We start from the raw sequence: 21,780 nt of genomic DNA, 5'->3' as shown, positions 1-21,780 counted from the left end.
AATGTGTAAAGCTCAAATGAGCATAACACTCCTCACAAAAACAAATGCTGTAAATCCAATACTAATACTCTAAACCGCACGATCACTGCCCTGATTCTCCTGACCTGTAGGATTACCCGCTACACAATTTGAATAGTGTACCGGGAGTTGCAACAACACAAAACCCGGTAAGCTTTTGACAGCCCGTATGAGCAAACAAGAAAGAACTGTTGATTTATTCAATTATATTTATTATAACTCAAGTAAACAATCAACACACTCACAAGGTAACTCCAAAAAAAATCACAGAAACATATAAGTATATTCTTGATGCTTTCTTTTAAAACTCAACATTTGACTGATCACAACCAACAAATATTACAACATTAATATGTGAAATAACATTAAAGCAAAGCATGCTTGATTCTCTTTTCACTAACACCTTCACATATTAACAATATATCACCAATAGATATTTGATCAAAATAGTATAAGTACACTTTTCTTTTTAGTGAATTTTCGGATTAACTGGTAACAAATCACAAATCCACGTACTAGGGTATGTCTACTATACCCAAAATACGGGTAAGCCGCAGCATACTAAGGCTACTTCCAAAGTATGTATACCCAAGGTCGGCTACTTCCTTCCTATGAGTATAATAGTGCACTATCTGTAGGGACTAGGGCCCAGGCTTAACGTCTCATAACACCAAAACATATTTACCAGTAATTCATTTAAGCACGGGGTTGTAGGAATCACCCGGCTTCACAACTGTACTTCTCAGACATAATCAAATTCACAAAATACAATCTTTATGATTTATAGATCGTATATATGTATATGTACACCCACATAAAGAGACATATTATTTCAGGATAAATCTTTATTTCTTAAAATAATTTCCACATAATCACATTTGGGCATATAAAATAGCTTTCACACCACATGATCAACATTTTATTATTCAACAATTAAAATGCGAGATTAATAGCTTGAATAATATCCAATCCATTCTCAATCATTTCATCACACCAATCACACATCAACCAATATATATATTCTACGTAAATATATATATACGTAATCATCCGCTCAGGGATGACCACTAATATCAACTATAGTTCAAGCATAAAAACCGTGAAATTCATTTGTATAAATGAAATCATTTTACTTACCTATGGACCGTAGTTGATCAAGTCCATATGATTTAAAACAAATATTTATTCCACAAATATTTTCATACAATTGCGACAAAAATAAAGTAATTAAATTTATTCGGTTCGTAATATGAACCACGTAAGGTTTACTCACCTCTAATTCCTGCTGCGTCTTCTAAAAGCCAAATATCGATCCGAATCGTCCACCAACTCGATTCGTCAATCACCTAATTAGATACTATCTTGACTTAGTAAATCAATCATAAACCACACATATACGGAAATCCAACGGTCGGATTCTAATTTAATGATGATCCAACGGTCGGATCGAAATTATACGATGATCCAACGGTCGGATCCTCACGGATCGCCTTTAGGATCATTCTCCAAAATTATCACGAAGATCCAACTGTCAAATCTTCTTGAATCACTCTAACAGACTTCTCCACAAAATTATACGAAAATCTGACGGTCGGATTCTCACGAATCGCCTTCCGAATCACCATTTCTCAATTATACAAATATCCAACGGTCGGATCTTCGCCCGTGACCACACAAAGTCATCGGGACAGTCATACGATCAACATATCTAAATTTGAAGAAAAACCGATGGTCAGATCTTCGCAGATCGTAAACTGAAGATAAAACGTAAAAACGTTAAATAGTAACGTAAAAACGTAAATCTACTATTTATCAACTTTTTCTAACATAACCTTGTTATATATCAAAACGCTCGTATGGATGCGTAGATCATCGCCTAGATAATGAAAACTCAAAAAAAGGTCCGACGCGCCACCACACCCGGAGGTCAGACGGTGGTCAACGTGGCGGTCAACAACCTCAGATGGCAAAGTGACCAACTACAAACTGGTTCAAAATGAAGGGTTGATCGACTTTCATACCTGGAGCTAAGCGAGATTCGGTCTAGATCGTCCTAGATCAAGCTTGGAAGTCGGATTAATCCTGTGCGTCCGATCAGATTTCAGATTAAATCAGGGACGTCGAAAAAGTCAAACCTTGATCTAGTGTTCTACACTCAAAATCGTGATGAAAGACTTAGGGCTAGTTTGGGATTGCTGTGACTTTTTAAAAAAACTGCTGCTGCTGTGTTGTGAGAATAATTAGTTGTGAATTAAAACAGTTTCGTGTTTGGTAAATAATATTTTTAAAAGTGCTGTCAGTACATAAAACAACTGCAAAGTGTGTTTTAATCCACAGCAGCTTCTAAAAGCAACCTCTAGGCTGCTTCTAAAATCTGCTGCCAGTGACCTATAACTTTCAATGAAAGCTGCTTTTTATTTATTTACCAAACATAATAAAATCTAAAATTTTGAACAAAAGCTGATTTTTTTAAAAGCGAAGCAATCCCAAACGGGGCCTTACATGGGGATGATCAGGGGGAAGATGAGATCACGAAAATGGGGAGGATCGGCCCGTGCAACGCCGACACGGCCAAGATCCGGTCGGGTCGAATGCTAGGCTCTGGGGGGCTTCGATCCACGTCTGGGGGCAGCGGCGATGCAAGGCGATGGCACCAGGCGACTGGACTGCTCACGGCGAAGCCAGGGATGGCCGGGTCGTGGCCGGAGGACGGCGGAGGACGAAGATGGGTCCGGGTCGGGTCGAGCGGTTCGGCCGCGTAGGGAGGAGAGAGAACGGAGAGTTTGGGGGACCAAATTACAATTTTGAGAAAATTTCGTCCTTCCGAAAAAATTCAGGTTTTCCACCTATTTATAGAAAATTCTCAAATTTCAAATATTCATAACTTATTCATACGAACTCCGAATATTGCATTCCACATATACACGCGATCGTATCGACGAGCTCTACAACTTTCATGAAGGAAGTTTTCCCAAATTTTGAACGTATAAAAAGTCACTTTTTGAGACCCCCTAAATAACGTTCGTTTTCGAAACTTAAATCGTTCGAACTAATTCCACAACTTCTCCAAGCTTCGTACTCGCTCCTACTATCGTGAAATCATTTCTAAAAATTCATGGAATTTAATTTGGATTTTTCGGGGTATTACAGTCGGCCTGTCTCTAATCTTCGGCACCACCTCTGTAGACCCAGAAACCACGACCGCCGTCGTACTTGTTGACGAGGTCGCTGGCAAAGTAGTTCCCAGCGGACGCACAAACTCTGCCGACACCACGATCTCCCCCAGCATCAACCCCTTATCGCAGTCCGCTCCACCATGAGTGAAGAAGCCACAGCCTTTACAGATGTCGTGGCACTTCTCATACTGGAACTCAAGCATCACCGACACTTCCAGCAAGAAACAAAAGTCACGCCGAGCCCAGACTCACTGAAACATATCATGGATCAACCGGATCTGTTGGACTGAATCCTTCCATCGCAGCGCAATTGGTTATCCCTAACAAAGGTCCCCAACACGTTGATAATCTGGGTTAGAGCCTGATCATTGCGCATGGCAACTCTAATCCCCTTCACTGCCACCCAAACCTAGAAAGCACATAGGGATCTCCGCCAGTGTGCTGACACCATTGTAGTCAGCCAATAGTAGCATTGAGTTGTTGTAGTACCATGGGCCTCCATGAAGAACACGGAGCTTCACCTTTAGTTCCTCAAATTGGAACACGAAGATCCCCTCTCCTCTTCACATATCAGAACCTCTCCTTCAGCCGCCACACCCCAAAAATCGTCGTCGTGAATGATTAAATGACCACTAGCTTCTTGGTAAGCAAGCGGCCACACAGGTAAAAAAATGGGTCGTGGATCAAATCTCCGCCTCCAACCAGGCTCACTACGACCTCATCTGACAGGGCGAGAGTCGCCATCACACCCTCCACCACCATCGCTGCACAACTCTCGATTAGTTTTTCGGCTAGGGTCAAACCCTAGCAGTGTAAAAGTCGACTTTCAACCAAACTTCATTTCTTTTGTCAATCAAATAATAGTATTGATGACTTTCTGTCCACATTGATCCTTCAAATATAATAGAGGTTGGGTACTCGGATAATGGATATATAATTTTGAGTTTTAGCAAATTAGCACATATCGTGATAAAAGCAAATGGAAATGTAAAATATACTTGCATATTATTGATTTAGACTTAATTCAAATCATTATTGGTTGCATGGTATACCTTCAAAACAGTCCAGTCCTGATCCACTTAAGTCAAACCATACCGGTATCTGCTTTGGTTGTGATGACCATGCTAGAGAGGATTTTGTTTCTCTAGGTGATTGTGGTGGAGTCGGGAGCGGTGTTTATGGCTGGTGCTCCTAATGTGTGGGGTTGCGGGGTTATTCTTCTAATCCTGTTGGCAGGTGCAACAGCGGCTATTGGATCATAATTCATAAATATATTTGTGCCATAAAATATGGAAATTACTTGTTCCAAAGTCCAATTTAATGTTGACTGATCCAATTCCATGTTTTGTAGAAAATCTTGACAAGAGGATAAAAAAGTGAAATTCCGACAAATTTTCCATGCGCCACCACTTTTGGCTGCACTCATGGTGGTGCCATGTATTTTCCGGCCATATTCATGGACGAGCAAGGAGGATGAGTACCATAGCATCTATTCCATTACATCCATTCACCATCATTCTATACCTTTAGGTTCTAATTCAACAAAACACTCCCTATTACCCAAAAGTCCACCATCATCATCACTTCAATATCTATCATGTTTTAGACTTAATCACCATCCTTCACTCATCATTTTCTACTCTAACCTACACCATCACTCTCATACTCTTTTCCCTTGTTTTTGGGATCTATTAATACTCTCATACTCCACCTCTTTGCTCAATTCAAAGACCTAGCTGCTATCTTGACTTCACAACACCATTTTCACATCCCTCTCCATCTATTTAAGCGCCCATTCTTCACAAGGAAGAGGATGACTCCACACTTAGCCATTACATCTTTTTCTCTCTCTATTCTCTACAAAATTCACTACCATCTCCTCCACAAAACCTCCATCTCCACCACTTTATTTTCCAACTACATCCCTACTCATAACATCTTACATATACCAAGCATCATCATCATCTCAAGTCTTGAAGAAGGAGTTCAAGGAAGAAGTTAGAGCACAAGAGGAGTCACCACATCATCTTCATGACAAAGTTTTCATAATCAACCACTTCATCATCCTTCACTTGTGATCATCCCTAGTCATTTCTAAACTCTATTCTTTGATAGCTTAATATTTTCCATTATGTTGATGCTAGTTTATGTAGCTATGTGAGTAGTCTATTATTGGGGCTAGGGTTGAAAGCCCTAGCCAAACTTGTAATGAATTGATGTTTGAATCTTATTTGATGCAATTTTCATGATCATCTTCACATGCTAATTCAAGAAGTGAATGCTTGTATTTGAATCTAGCTAATCTGAATGCTTTGCATTTGACATTACATGAACAATGTTTAGAGAGTAGCTAGCTTTGAATATTAATAACATGATAGCACACTGGGTGTGTATGTTAGGGTAGTGAGTTAAAATCACTTAGATCTAGGATTGGTTTGCTTGCTTGATTATCTAAACTCAAACCTTTATGCATCTAGGAGCAAGGAATTGATACTTATCCGGTAATATAACGTGTTCTTAAATAGTTAGTTTCGCACTTAGCCGGTGGAAATTGATAAAATCAAAGGAGTTTAGGCCTTAGTAGTCTTATCCGGATGTTAAGAGGATAATTGGATACTTGGGATTGTTTTACTTATAGTTTGAACATCAATGCATGCAAGGGAGGCTATGGTGAACAACCTAAAGCTCTAACTTCCATCCATTCTATCACATCTAGTTTAGCATAGCCTAGTTTACATTTCAAGTTTTTATCTTGTGTTAATTTGAGTTGAAATCATCTCCAAAACCAAAATCAAACCACTACACCGTCTTGCATATATTCATCATCATGAACTTTGGTTCACTTGTGAGCCCTTGTTTGTGATTTGTTCATTTGCATATTCATCTAGCACCCTTTAGGTTTTCCCTATTGCTAGAGTGAGTTTTCCAATCTCTTGGGTACGATATCCCCTACTCATAATCTCCTACACTATAACTTGGCCCTTATACTTGAGGGTGGCTTTTTGGCTAACAGCGGCATCTACGGTGACGATGGCAGAAGTGTGGAGGAGGATGATTGTTCACCTAGGGTTTGCTTTGATTGGGCTTTTGGGCCTGGAATTGGCTTTTTTGGGTCCATAAGGCCTTTAGGGTTTTATCTTTTATTTTTAGTGTTAGTTTTGGTCTTTCTTCCTATTTCACGGAAGGATGTCGGGTCTTTTGAGTGAGAAGATTCCAAAGGAAGATAGAAGTTTTGTTGTTTCATTTTATTCTTTTTGAAGTTCTAATCTTTCTTTGTTTGGCCTTATTCTTAAAAATTGGGTGTGCTAGGGATGTGCTTGTGCTTGGTACTGTGCTAATGGCTCTTTATGATGGCCCCTTAGGTTTAGGGGTGGGTCATTATTGTACTACTTGCTGATTGCATAATGGATGTCATTTTCAACACAAAAAAAAATCCACACCTGATTACAAACATCTGTTGTTGCTTTCCTCTTTGTTTTTGTCAATATCTCTCACATTTATTTATCTACTTTGCAATTAACCTTTAGTATTGTCATCGTGGTCATAGTTCCCTCAAAATTTTAGAAGCGATAGATCGACAAAAACAAATCGATCAAAATGGGTTGAGTTGGTTCAAACTAGATCGAAGGGATTGATAGTCGACTGATGAAATGACAAAGATCAACATAGTCTATGGTTCCGAATTTGACCCAATCCATCCCAAATCGAACCTATACATACAAATAATTAAGGGGGGCTGCAATTGGGTTTAAAGTCATGAATCAAAAAATAAGTAAATTCTCACTACAAAATTTGCATTTCGCACTCTTTTCCTCTTTTAAAATGAATTTCACAATCTCAAATTTTGCAAAAAGAAAAAAAATATTGAATGTGGATTATAAAATAAAGAGTATGAATTTCACTTTTCAAAAAATATTAATAATAAAATTGATCTTCAAAATTGACTTTCATTCATCAATAACTAAAAAACATACAAGTCTTTGGATCCCTATGAATAAACTTTCTTTATTTCGAACAAATTATACTTGGACCCCTGGTGGATCTCCAACTGGCCTATTAACAGTGCGTGGGTTTCACGCTCTGTTGATGTTATGAACCGTGGAGGTTAGTAAATTTATGTTTACTGCAATCACATGCAGTGCACGTGTTTCACCCTCTCACTCCTCGACTGGTTACTCCTATTGAGTCCTCTCACCATCACTCTCTCTCCTCAACTTTGATCCGTCATTCTCTCTCTCCTCGACCACTTCGATCTGTCCCTCACTCCCTCCAGACATCATCTTGATTCAGTTTCAATCATATAATCAAATTCCCATCACAAAACTTTTGAAATCAATAACTGGGAAACTTCACTTGAAATCACTGAGAAAAAGAAAGGGTGGAATCGTATAAGGGTGTGGGGAAACAGCTGTTCAGTTGGGGCCGGAGGCTGATGATGAGAGGACTCAGAGGAGAGGGAGAAAAGAAGGCTCAGAGTGATTTAGATAGGTTTGATATGTTTTTCCTTAATTTTCCATGGGTTTAATCACTAACCCGTTGTTTCTATGAGACCCATCATTGTAATTGGAGGGGAATTACTTGCACCACCATTTCTTCAGTACTCTCTGTATCTTCTCTAAACCTCCAAAGCTTCAACCTTTCTAGTGAAATCTCATCTTCAGTATGTGAACTTTCCAATCTGTCCCTGCTCGACCTTGCTGACAATCTCTTCAACCAACCCATTCCTCTCCATCTCTCTCAGTGCATTTCTCTGGAGACTTTGAATCACAACAACAATCTCATCTGAGGTCCAATCCCAAGTCAGATTTCTCAGTTTGGTTATTTCAGTGCTTGACTTGAGCAAAAACGATATTGAGGCCTTGAGGGAAACACCCTGAAAAGCTTTGCAAAAGCCCAACAAAGAAATTTTTTAAAAATAGCTCTTTGAAAAAGAAATTAAAAAATGGACTAATTTCAGTTTAGCCCCCTGAGGTTAGGGGTCGTCATCATGTTAGTCCCTCTAGTTTCAATTTAATCATGTTAGTCCCTGTACTCTCAAATTTCATCATCCGTCTCCAATTTCTACTATTCCGTCCAATTTGGACAGTTAAGTCTGACTTTTGAGGGCTAAAATGGACATTTCAAGACAAAAAAAAAACTAAAAAAAAAAAAGAAGATTTTTTTTTTTCTTTTTCTTCGCTTATTATTATTATTTTTCTTTTTAATTTTGTCTTCACCTATACACCACAAGTTATAATAGGTTTATAAAAACAAAAAAAAAATACTCTAGGTAGTTAAAAAGCCGCTCGCTGGTCTACGATATTTGTGATATATCTCCGATAAAGCGAAGAATTTTAGGATATATCTGTAAAATATAATAGGTTTATAAAGTGAAGAATTTTAAGATATCCTCAATAAAGTGAAGAAATATCTATAAAATATGATTAAAAAAATAAATACAGATATTTCTTCACTTTATTGGGGATATATCCTAAAATTCTTCGCTTTATCGGAGATGTTCCACAAATATTGTAGACCAGCGAGCGAAGAATTTTAGGATATATCCCCAATAAAGTGAAGAAATATCTGTATTTATTTTTTTAATCATATTTTACAAATATTTCTTCACTTTATTGGGGATATATCCTATTATTCTTCACTTTATAAACCTATTATATTTTATTGATATATTTTATTGATATATTTTACAAATATATCCTAAAATTTTTCACTTTATCGGAGATATATCACAAATATCGTAGACCAGCGAGCGACTTTTTAACCACCTAGAGTATTTTTTTTTTTTTATAAACCTATTATAACTTGTGGGGTATAAGTTGAAGAAAAAATTTATAAAAATAAAAAATAAAAAAATAAAAAAGAAACACCTAGAGTATTTTTTGTTTTTGTTTTTATAAACCTATTATAACTTGTGGTATATCTCCGATAAAGCGAAGAATTTTAGGATATATCCCCAATAAAGTGAAGAAATATCTGTATTTATTTTTTAAATCATATTTTACAGATATTTCTTCACTTTGTTGAGGATATCTTAAAATTCTTCACTTTATAAACCTATTATATTTTACAGATATATCCTAAAATTCTTCGCTTTATCGGAGATATATCACAAATATCGTAGACCAGCGAGCGGCTTTTTAACCACCTAGAGTATTTTTTTTTTTTTTTATAAACCTATTATAACTTGTGGTGTATAGGTTGAAGACAAAATTATAAAAAAATAATAATAATAATAAGCGAAGAAAAAAAAAAAACAAGAAAATAAAAAAAAAGCAAAAAAAAAGTCTTTTTTTTTTAGTTTTTTTTTTGTCTTGAAATGACCATTTTAGCCCTCAAAAGTCAGACTTAACGGTCCAAATTGGACGGAATAGTAGAAATTGGACACGGATGATGAAATTTGAGAGTACAGGGACTAACATGATTAAATTGAAACTAGAGGGACTAACATGATGACGACCCCTAACCTCAGGGGGGTAAACTGAAATTAGTCCTTAAAAAATAGTACGATTTGTCATTTTTTAATTTTAAGGGCCCTTATCAAGTAGTGGAGAAACAGACGGCTTGGATTACATAGCGTGGATTTTCTTTTTCCTTAAAATAATTTTCAGAATTCTGAAAAATTCATAAAATTGTAATAAATAGTTCAGATGTCCGAAAAATTCTCCAAAAATTCTCACGGACTCCGCGCATTGCGCAATTTATTATCAAATCCATAAATTGAAGGTGTGTGTATATGCATATATAGGGTTGACCGTTTCGACTTGTGTCTAAGATTACGTGATAAATAGGGTCAATTTTTACATAGTATCTAAGGCTACGTGATAAATACATTGGCAATGTCAAATTTATCGATTTTCAATTTCAATTTTTTGGCTCGCACAAGATACTTATATGTCTACTGATGTGGTGTAACTTGTTTATTAGTTATATGAAAAAGTATACCTTCCATAACCAACAAGGTGGATGAAATAGAATTTATTAAAATTGACAGTTGGATGTTATCATGAAAAGAAGAAATGGCTATAGTCAAAATTTCAGCTATTTTCGTCGTCATTTGGGTCGCGATCTACTAAGTCAACCATAAACCCTAAATACTACATAAAACTAATATGATTATAATCGCTCATTCGCAACTTCTTTTTTTTATTTGTCAGCTCTCACTCTCTTGTGGTCATAAGCTATATCAATCAATGTAAAATTTTCAGGAAGTTTATCTCTTTGTGATTCAGTTCTCCTTAGGGAAGTATAAGCGTACAAATGGTTGACCGCTTTCTTTGATGTCGAAATAATGGCGGATCGAGCTAATTTTTTTACATAGTACGTACTAGTACGCTATAAATAGATGGGTACTGTCAAATTTATTGATTTTCAGTTTCTATTTTTTGGGATCGCACAAAACTCTTATATGCCTACTAATGTAGTATAACTTTTTTTTTTTTTTTTTTTAAAACCTCACCCCATTCCCACCCTTGATGGGGCTCGAACTCCTGACCTCTTATATATGCCTACTAATGTAGTAAAACTTGTTTATTAGTTGTATTAAAAAAAAAACCTTCCATAAGTAACAAGGTGGAGGAAATAGATTTTATTAAAATCGACCGTTGGATGTTATCATGATAAGAGTAAATGACTATGGTCAAAATTTCAGCGGTTTTCATCGTCGTTTGTGTCTCGATCTACTAGATCAACTATAAATCCTAAATACCACGTAAAACTAATATGCTCATAACCTCTCATTCACAATTTCTTTTTTCGATCTGTCAGCTCTCACACTCTCGTGGGCACAAACTGTATCAACCAATGTAAAATTTTTGAGAAGTTTATCTCCTCATGGTTCAGCTCCCCTTAGGGCAGTATAAATGCATAAAAGTTGACCGCATTGTTTTATGTCGAAATGACGGTGGATCGGATTAATTTTTTTATATGGTATCTATTAATATGATATAAATAGATGGGTAATGTCAAATTTATCGATTTTCAGTTTTGATTTTTTGGATCACACAAAATCCTTATGTGCCTACTAATGTAGTCTAACTTGTTTATTAGTTGTATAAAAAAAACATTCATTCTATAAGCAACAAGGTGGATGAAATAGATTTTATCAAAATTGACCGTTGGATGCTATCATGGTAAGAAAAAATGGTTACGGTCAAAATTTCATCTGTTTTCGTCGTTGTATGTATCTCGATCTACTAGATCAATTATAAACCCTAAATACCATATAAAACTAATATGCTCATAACTACTCATTCACAACTTCTTTTTTCAATCTGTCAGCTTTCACACTCTTGTGGGCATGAGCTATATCAACCTATGTAAAAAATTTGCGAAGCTTATCTCCTCGTGGTTCAGCTCCCCTTAGGGCAATATAAGTGTATAAAGGTTGACCGCTTTGTTTGATGTCAAAATGATGGTGGATCAGATTAATTTTTTTATATTGTATCTATTAATATGTTATAAATAGATGAGTAATATCAAATTTATCGATTTCCAATGTTGATTTTTCGGATCGCACAAAATCTCCATATGCCTACTAATGTGGTCTAACTTGTTTAGTAGTTGTATATATACCTTCTATAAGCAACAAGGTGGATGAAATAAATTTTATGAAAATCGACTGTTGGATGTTATCATGGTAAGAAGAAATGGCTATTGTAAAAATTTCATCTGTTTTTGTCGTCGTTTGTGTCTCGATATACTTGGACAACCATAAACCCTAAATACCACATAAAACTAATATGCTCGTAGCTACTCATTCACAACTTTTTTTCCAATCTGTCAGCTCTCACACTCTTGTGGCATGAGATATATCAACCAATATAAAAATTTTGAGAAGATTATCTACCTTTGGTTCAACTGTCCTTAGAGAAGAATAAGCGTATAAAGGGTTGACCGCTTTATTTGATGTTGAAATGACGGCAGATCGGTTTTTACACAGTACCTAAAAATAGGCTGTAAATAGATGGATATTGTCAAATTTATTGATTTCCAATTTCAATTTTTTAGATTGCACAATTTTTTATTTTTTTTTAAACACATCCAAAATATTATTTCTTTTGGATTTTGTTTGTACACCTATCCATTCGGTCAACCAGAATGACTTCAATATCATCAACACAAAAACACAATTTTTCAATGAGTGTTTCTATTGGGACCTCCAAATCTGCTCAGTTGACCTCACTCTATTATGAATTATTAAATGACATATATGACCTCTTATAAAATGACTATTAAGGACAATAATTATACCAAAAAAAATTATATTTAATTTCTCTATACTTTCCAATTCAATAATATTATATTACATTCTTTATTATTTTCCTTATCTATTTTTATTTTCCAATTTCACTACATACTCATTAATGCATTTATATATATATATATTTAATAAGAATTAAAACTATAATCAAGATCATGTGACATAAAAGTTCCTATCATCATATAGGTTGAACGCATATTGGTGAGGGATAACAAAAGAAATCATATTATGACCTAAATCCTAGTCTATCTATTATATTTGAAAAAAAAAAAAAAAAAGAGCTAGCAGTGAAAAGAAAATCTAAAAAACTATTAAATAATTAATCATGAGGTACAAAAAATAGAGAAAATAATTAAACATTAAGAAAAATTATTCTTCATTTTTTTTTTTCACATCTACAAGAGAAAAAAAAAAGTAAATTTTTTTTTTTGAATAAAGTCCAATACCTTGTGTTTTTCATTTTTATTGGATAAGAGATTTATGTAATCTAGTTAAGGAATGAGTATGTAATTAATGATGGTTTGTTTGCAAATTAAATGAGTGAGGTTATTTCAGGAACTTGAGTGAGGTTTAGTGAGTAAATTTAGTATTTGAAAATTTAATAAGAGGTGTAAAAAGCAAGGAGGTCAAGTGAGTAAATTTGGAGGTTCCAATAGAAAAACTCTTTTTCAATTAGTCACTAAATACTATGAATGCCCTTTTCATGGCCATTTTTCGTGGGTTCTATCTCTATTGCGCATGTACTAAAACTCGAAGTACAAAATCTTCACGATTAATTATTCTGAACACTAAATTTATAAACTTATTAAGTTAATATGATCAACTGTAGAAAAATTAATTTAATGATTTTTCTTTTCAAATATTTTCTTTACAATTAATGTTTTGGTAACTAATGTGGTGTATTTAGAACAATAACCAACAATTTTGAGGAAACAAATAGAGTTTATTAAAATTGAAGAAACCACTCTATAATTTAGATAAATAACTATGATCAAGTCAATGTAATTTGTAAAATAAATTTGATATTTTTTTTTTCAATTAACTTTTGAGGTAACAATTGAAATTTTTAAAAAATGGGACAGAAAACAAATAAATAAATAACATAATGTTAAAGTGAAATGACAATTGGAATTGGTCTACTCATTTCATTTCATAGTCCATTTATATAGGGATAGAATTACAACGGAAATATCGATTACATTAATGATACTAAATGCTGATTGATCCGTAATTGTGCTGATTGATGGTAATCACTGATTCCTTGATTCCCTCTCCGTCAGTTGCTTTGATGAAGGCACACAATATGTTTTTCCTTTAACACTCCCCCTTGTGCCAAGTCAAAGCAAAATGGTGCATGAGTTGTTGCCTCACTAAAAACCTTGCCAAGTAACAATAAAAACCCTGTGGGACAAAAAATACGCCTTGGTCGAAGGAAAAGAGCACAACGCACCTTTTACATTTGAGGATGACATGTGTGTGTTAGACTCCCCCTGACGTCTACACCTCCCCCTGATACTTACATTAATCAGGGGAGCTTGGAAAGTCTTCGCATTCCTATGCTTTTCACATGTTTCTCAAATATGGCCTTAGGCAATGATTTGGTGAACAAATCTACCATATTCTCCTCAGATTTTACTTGATTCACTTGAATCTTGAGGAGGGCTTGTTGTTGCTGATTGTAGAAAAACTTTGGTGATATGTGTTTTGTATTATCACCCTTGATATTCCCTAGCTTCATTTGTTCGATGCAAGCTGCATTATCTTTATTAATGCAAGTAGGCTCTTCAGTGGTAGAACTCAAACCACTAGTCCCTCGAATATGTGTGATGATAGCTCTTAACCGTACACACTCACGAACCGCCTCATGTAGAGTGATGATCTCTGAGTGGTTCGAGGAGGTATCCACAAGGGTTTGCTTGGTTGATCTCCAAGATATCGTCGTGTTCCCACTGGTAAATACATAACCAGTTTGGGGAACGACCTTTATGTGGGTCAGAGAGATACCCAGTATCAGCAAAACCAACCAAAACGTCATTTGGCGTTTCGGTGTAGGGAGTGGCGCTTTCGCCATCAACATTTCCTTTAGGGATTGCAGTTCCATCTGCGGTCCCTCTTGTCTATCTGTAGGGAAAGAACAGTCCCAAGTCAATGGTTTCTTTTAGGTATCGAAAAATGTTCTTGATACCATTCCAGTGACGCTGCGTTGGCGCTGAGCTAAATCTAGCTAACAAGTTCACTGAGAATATAATGTCTGGTCGAGTATATTGGGCTAAGTACAATAATGCGCCTATTGCACTTAGATAGGGAATTTCAGCTCCCAACACCTCTTCGTCATCTTCCTTTGGACGAAATGGATCTTTCCTTGCATCCAAGCTTCGACCGATCATGGGTGTGCTAGCAGGATGCGCTTTGTCCATGTTATATCGCCTGACTTTTGGACATACGCAGACCGGTGGATTAGTATTCCACAAACTTGGTGTTCTAGTTCAAGGCCTAGATAGAATCGAGTTTTCCCAAGATCCTTCATCTCAAATTCGGATTTCAAGTGGCTCGCGGTTTCTCTTATTTCATCAAGAGTACCTATTATGTTCATATCATCGACATATATAGCTACAATTGCAAATCCGGAACTTGTTTTCTTTATGAATACGCAGGGGCGTACTTCATCGTTCTTATATCCCTTCCTAATCAAGTAGTCACTTAGACGGGTATACCACATCCGCCCGGATTGTTTCATTCCGTAAAGTGAGCGTTTCAACTTAATTGCAAACGCACTCCGTGGTTTAGAGTCACTTGACTTGGGTAATGTAAGGCCATCAGGCACTTTCATATATATCTCTGAATCTAGATCCCCATAGAGATATGTAGTAACCACATCCATGAGCTGCATTTCCAGTCCTTAGGAAATTACTAAGCTAACTAAGTAGCGGAACGTTATCACATCCATTACGGGAGAGTATGTCTCCTCGTAGTCCATTCCAGGGCGTTGTGAGAAACCTTGTGCCACAAGGCGAGCCTTGTACCTCAGGACTTCATTCTTCTCATTACGCTTTCTGACAAAGACCCATTTATGTCCTACAGGCTTTACACTTGGTGGGGTTAGCACTACCGGACCAAATACCTGTCTCTTTGTCAGAGAATCTAATTCTGCCTGGATTGTTTCTTTCCATTTAGGCCAATCTGCTCTTTGTTGACATTTTGCAACAGAGCGTGGTTCGATATCATTGTGCTCTATGATTCCTTGAGCGACAGTATATATCATCAATGTGTATGGAAGATCTTTCTATCAACTCATACGCACTCTCATAATCCTTTGAGATTTCTTTGTTCTCTGGAATCATTTTAAACATCGGAGCGTCCTCCAGTATTGATTCATGGACATAACTATAATCAGAGACAATCTCATGAGAGGGATTCTATACATTGATGATTGGTTTGTGCCTTACTCGCCCTCTTCTTCCTTGGGTGAGTGTCAATCGAACCAAGTGGCCTCCCCCTCTTCCTTGGGGAGCCACGGCCTCAACCACACCTCCACTAAGTGTGGTTGCAGTGCCTCTATCTGCGGCACCGTGCCCCTTGTTGGGGACTTCTAACCTTGCAGGCACATTTGCAGCTGGTATATGTGATCTCGTCACTTTTACGATATCAATAAACGCATCAGGCATCGAATCTGCTACGTTCTGAAGATCGATTATTCTTTTCACTTCACTTTCACTTTGTGAAGTGCGGGGATCAAAATGAGACAGAGTGGGGACAAACCACGACAATTCCTGTCGTTCCCTTGGAAAATCCTTTTTCCTATCTCCCCCTAACGACGGGAAGACTGTCTCATCAAAGTGACAAACCGCAAATCTAGAGGTAAAGAGATCGCCTGTCAAGGGTTTCCAAATAGCGGATAATTGTTGGGGATTCGTATCCAACATAGATACTTAATCGTCTCTGAGGACCCATTTTGGTGCGCTGTGGGGGCGCAATAGGCACATATACTGCTCAACCAAATATGCGTAAGTGTGAAATGTCAGGCTCATATCCAGTTACCAACTGGTACGCAGAAAATGGTTGGCTAGCAGTGGGTCTGAAACGAATAAGTAAAGCTGCGTGCAATATTGCATAACCCCATGCAGATATAGGCAGGTTGGTGCGCATAACCAATGCCCTTGCCACCATCTGTAGCCTTTTGATGGTGGCTTCTGCGAGACCATTTTGTGTATGCACATGGGGTACAAGATGCTCTATATCGATCCCAATAGACATGCAATATTCATCAAATGCTTTTGATGTAAACTCTCCAGCGTTGTCAAGCCTTATAGACTTGATAGGGTGATCAGGGTGGTGAGCCCTTAAACGTATAATCTGTGCTAGGAGTTTTGCAGCATTTCTTGTGGACACTAAAGCGACATGTGACCAGTGTGTCGAAGTATCCACCAGAACCATAAAGTACTTAAAATGGTCCGCATTCTGGATGGATAGGTCCACAGATATGTCCTTGTATCCTTTGTAAGAATGGAATGTTTTATGTTATATCTTTAGCATAGGGAGGTCTCGATCCTGTTTTTGCTAAAGAGCAGGCTTTGCAAAACGAGTGATGTGCCTTTGAGATAGTCAATGAGGCATAATGGGAGGGAGGTAGTGCTTCTGGTACTTCAGAAGGCAATGACTGCATTTGAGCAATACTAGAACCGACACCTTGCAGTGTGACGGATTTTTGTCCCATTTTATTTTTCACTCGAAAGAAGGGATGTCCATACGAGTTCTTTAAAATACGGATCATCATGTCACGACCGGGGTGCCCTAGGCGGTCAAGCCAAAGCCTGTATGAGTCAGAGTCCCATATTTCCTTGTTGGTGACAACATAGGATTCAATGATCCGAATCGTAGTGAGGTACAGTCCACTAGATTGACTCATAAGTTTCTCTAAAATGTGTTTCCTTCTACATTCATTAGAGGTAATATAAAAGTATTCAGTTCCATTCTCACAGTTTGTTTTTACATGATAATCGTTGGCACGAATATCTTTGAAACTTTAACAAGGTTCGATTAGCTCTTGGTGCATACAGAGCGTCTTGGACTTTAAATATATCTCAGATTCTTTAGAGTATTTGTATTTTAGTAGAATGATAATTTTTTTCATCCAAATAATTTTTTCTTTTTCTAGATGTATTGCTTTACATCTTTATAGTGCAATTTTGAACCATGTAAATATGTGTAGTAAATAAATTTGAATAAATTCAGTGCTTCAGAATAAAATTCAAAATTTATTAATAAGCCAACGATAATCAAATCAAGGTCTTTGTTCATAAATCTAATTCATCAAACCATTATTGAAATAAACTTTAAGACCAAGTAATAGTCTAATTAAAAATGAGGCATTATGCCTTCATATCTGTCTTTGGAAAATAAATAGATAAAGCAGGTCAATCAAAATCTAGTGCATCCATTGACTGAGCAAGTTCCTTGTTGCCATTGAGGTCTGCAATTGTGAGGTTGACATCTGGGTCATGGCCTCCTTCTTCCATATAGTGAGTTTCTTGTTCTTTAGACTCCCTATATCTCTTGTAAGTGGCTGCAACTATGTTGCTTGCTTGGCAGTTCTTGTACCAATGCCCAATGATTCCACACCTATAGCATGGTTCATTGCCAACTCTATCCTGTTTGACTGAAGGGTTCTTAGGTGCCTTTTGCACCTTGTTTCCATCACCTCCACGTCCCTTTCCACGTGGTGCATTGTTGCCACGTGGGTAGGGATCAGCACGTTCAAACCTCTTTGCATTGGAGTTCTTTCCACCTTTTATTTTTCCATAATTAGCCTCGGGAATTTTCTTTGTCCCAGTGGGCCTAGCATTGTTGTGCAAGAGATCCTCATTTTGCCTCTCAGCCACTTGCAGTAGGCTGATCAGCTTTTTGAAGGTTGTGATTCTTTTGTTGTCATACTCCAGCCTATACTGGTCCGCTAGTATAAGCGCTGAAGTAGGAAAGGTGGAAAGAGTCTTGTAGATCATATCATCTTCTGTGATTTCCCTTCCACAGAAATTGAGACGTGCCTGTAGGCGCAACATGTCCTTGTTGAAGTCATTGACCCTTTTATAGTCAAGCAAGCGGATTCCATTCCACTGAACAGCCAGTTCTGGGAGCAAAGTGTCATGAATGTTCCCAAAACGTCCCTTAAGGGCATCCCACAATTCTTTGGGTGTCTTCAACTGAAGGTACTCCCAGCGTAGGCTAGGATCAATATGTCGCCTAAGAAACATTAAGGCATTTGCTTTCACCTTGTTAGATAGTTCATCATCTTTGGGATCAGTAATGGTGGCAGTGCAGTCTTTTGCCACAAAGGCAGTTTCCATATCGGAAACCCAACGATGGTACTCAAGTCCTTCTGAGTCCAAGATGTCAAACTCAGGTCAAGTTGGATCAGCCATCTACATAAAACAAGAGAGAAGATATAAATTACGCAGTCATAAAGACATCGACGTAAATTATTTTCCAAACAATGAATTAGATTTCAAGACCAAGATTCGTAATGGTCACATTTTTTTTCGATGCTATGTGAAAATACTTTATCACAGTAAGTGAGTGTATAATGCGCATGAATTTTCATTATCATGGCCAAACGGTATTGATATGTTGCATTAAAAATAATCATAGTACATTTAAATATATCATATAAAAAATAAGCTTCATGCTCAAATTTCACAAATATACAACAAATTATATACTACACATAATAATAGCAATAATATATCATGCGTAAAATAAAATATAAATAATAGCATAATACAAAGCATGCGTAGGCATAATTTATATAAACATGCTCAAAATTTCATAATAAAATATAAACAATAAAATATAAAGCATGCTTAAACATAATTATAAATCATGCGTAAATATAATCATATAAAACATAAATAATAAGGCATGCTCAATAATCCTAATTAAATATACTATAGTATGAAATTAAATAAATAAAAGAAAACATACTTGATTTTGAGTAAATAAAACGATCCTAGCGCACGCGCGTGTTGATGCAGGCGTGCGTAGCGATGTTTTTGGGCTTGGGCCACTTCCTCTTTTTTCAGCAATGGACCACGGGCCTTGTTGTTTGTTTTTCTTTTGCTTGGCCTGCTAAAGTTTTCTTTTTTCTGTGGGCCGTAGGGCCTGTTTCTTGTTTTTTTTTTCGTTTCTAGGCCACACAATTTTTCTTTTCTGGGCATGCAGGGTTTTTTTTTGTCTTGGCCACAGGGCCTGATTCCCCTTTTTTTGTCTCTGGGCCGAGGGCCTTTTCTTTGGCCTTCTTTTTTTTCTGTTTTTTTTTTTTAATTTTATTCTTTGGGCCGGCTCTATACTGTGAGCCTAGTCACCTTCTTTTTTTTTTCTTTTTCTTCCTTCTTTCTCTCTCTTCGCGTCTTCTTCTTCCTACAGGTTCTTTGTTTGCAGGTGGGTGGGTACCGATCGATCAGGTTTGCAGGTGGCTGACTCAGGTCGTGGGCGAGCGCCGGTGTCCGGGCGTGGATGTGAAGGCCGGTCTGCAGCGAGGTTGGGCGAGCGCTGCTGTTCGTGCGCCGATCTGGATGTGGAGGCCGGTCTGGGCTGTAGGCGGAGGTGGAGGTGAGCAGCAACGTGGTGGCAGGGGCTGCGCTGGGCAGATCGAAGGCGCTGTGGGCTGGATGCGTCCGTGCTGGGATCGGTGGGCTGCTGGGAGGAGAGGGCGGTGCTTTGTATAGGGGAGCAGGCTGCAGGTGAGCGACTGGGAAGACGGCGCAGATCAGAATCGGGCTGGAGGAGCATTGGATTGTGCCGGAATTTGGTCGCAGTCGGAGCTGGGCTCAGAACCGTAGCCGGGTCGGGTCTTCTTTGGAGGTTACTTCTAGGTGGGTGTCCAAAAGGAAAGCTTGGGTGTCCAAAGGGAAAGCTTGGCTGCAGGCGGGCTATGCAGTAGCGGGGGGCGCTGGGCTGCGCGGCCGGGGGAGAGAGATTTTTTTTTTTTTGTTTAGGGCGGCAGAGGAAAAAGAAGAAAATATATTTTTTCTTCTAGGGTTTTGGTTGTTGTTTTTTTTTCGACGGAAAGAAACTAGAAAATTAGGATTTTTTTTCTTTTGGCTATTTGCTCTGAGCGTGCTGATAACGTGTTAAAGTGAAATGACAATTGGAATTGGTCTACTCATTTCATTTCATAGTCCCTTTATATAGGGATAGAATTACAACGGAAATATCGATTACATTAATGATACTAAATGCTGATTGATCCGTAATTGTGTTGATTGATGGTAATCACTGATTCCTTGATTCCCTCTCCGTCAGTTGCTTTGATGAAGGCACACAATATGTTTTTCCTTTAACACATAAAAGCTTTGAACAAAATACAAAGAAAAAACATAAAAGTAAAAAGAAAAGGAGTTTGAGGTGACGTAGAAGAGATGCACATTTACTTTATGGCTTAGCCACTACACTAACCATTCTTTGTTACAAATGGTTTATTCGTTTTCTCTAAATCTCAGTTTAACTGGGGCTCGTTCTTTATGGATGGAGCTTCTCCAGAAGTTGGGTTTTGAATGGTTGGTTCAGAATCTTGATACAATTTCCGGGAAAACCCAGCCCTGTTGCAAAATTTTCCCCATAATTTGGGATCGATCATTTGATTCAATAAGCTTGTAGTCCTAAACCCATGTATTATAAATCCAACTACCCATTGTTTCTAGCTAGTTTGGCATCAAATTGGCAGACAGGAATAGGAAATTGCATATTTATGTTGAGCCAAAGAGGATTTCCAAGATCATAAGTCGTCCACTCAGTTTTATAATTATACCTCTTCGTTTTATAATTGAAAAATCCTCTCTGTTTCGGTTGGAATTTTATTTGTATTGTACGTACCTCACTCAGTTTTATCAATTTAGCAGATAAAATTATAATCGAAAAATCCTCTCTGTTTCAGTTTTTTCTTTTATGGGTCTTGATGCTTCTCTTTTCTTTTTCCGATAGTTACGATTTTTACCTCTAGCGTGGTCCCTCCTTTTTTTTTTGTCCTTTCAGCAATGAAACTAACATTAACGACGATTAGATGGTAACAGGAAACCGACGGCTTGATATGCTCCACATCTTCAAAGCCACAGATCAACGGTAATCAGGGCCATGTGGATAACCACCTCAGGTGGTTTCCAGAATTTTCCATTATTTATACTTGAAGTAAAAGTATCAATGAAAAAAGATAGATATGTCATATCATAAGAAAGTATAGTTTGCTCACGCAAGTCTTATGACTCACCAAATATCCCACTAATGACTAAACTAGTGACTGACATTACATTTCCAAATGTCTACGTGGCCAAAAATTGT

General features: G+C 37.3%; 1 protein-coding gene across 1 annotated transcript; it reads right to left on the bottom strand.

The window, feature by feature from the left end:
• Nucleotides 1-17,741: 17,741 nt before the first annotated feature.
• LOC133722011 (uncharacterized) lies at nucleotides 17,742-20,824 on the bottom strand. The gene is made up of 2 exons (XM_062148797.1): nucleotides 19,429-20,824; nucleotides 17,742-18,869 (listed from the first exon to the last, which is right to left on the bottom strand). The coding sequence occupies exon 2, from the start codon at nucleotides 18,792-18,794 to the stop codon at nucleotides 17,868-17,870; it is 927 nt and encodes a 308-aa protein (XP_062004781.1). The 5' UTR covers nucleotides 18,795-18,869; nucleotides 19,429-20,824; the 3' UTR covers nucleotides 17,742-17,867.
• Between the last annotated feature and the right edge of the window lie 956 nt (nucleotides 20,825-21,780).

This window comes from Rosa rugosa, chromosome 7 (assembly GCF_958449725.1).
Source record: "Rosa rugosa chromosome 7, drRosRugo1.1, whole genome shotgun sequence".
Lineage (NCBI taxonomy): Eukaryota > Viridiplantae > Streptophyta > Magnoliopsida > Rosales > Rosaceae > Rosa > Rosa rugosa.
The sequence above is the reverse complement of the archived record's forward strand: the minus strand, read 5'-3'. Positions and strand labels throughout refer to the sequence as shown.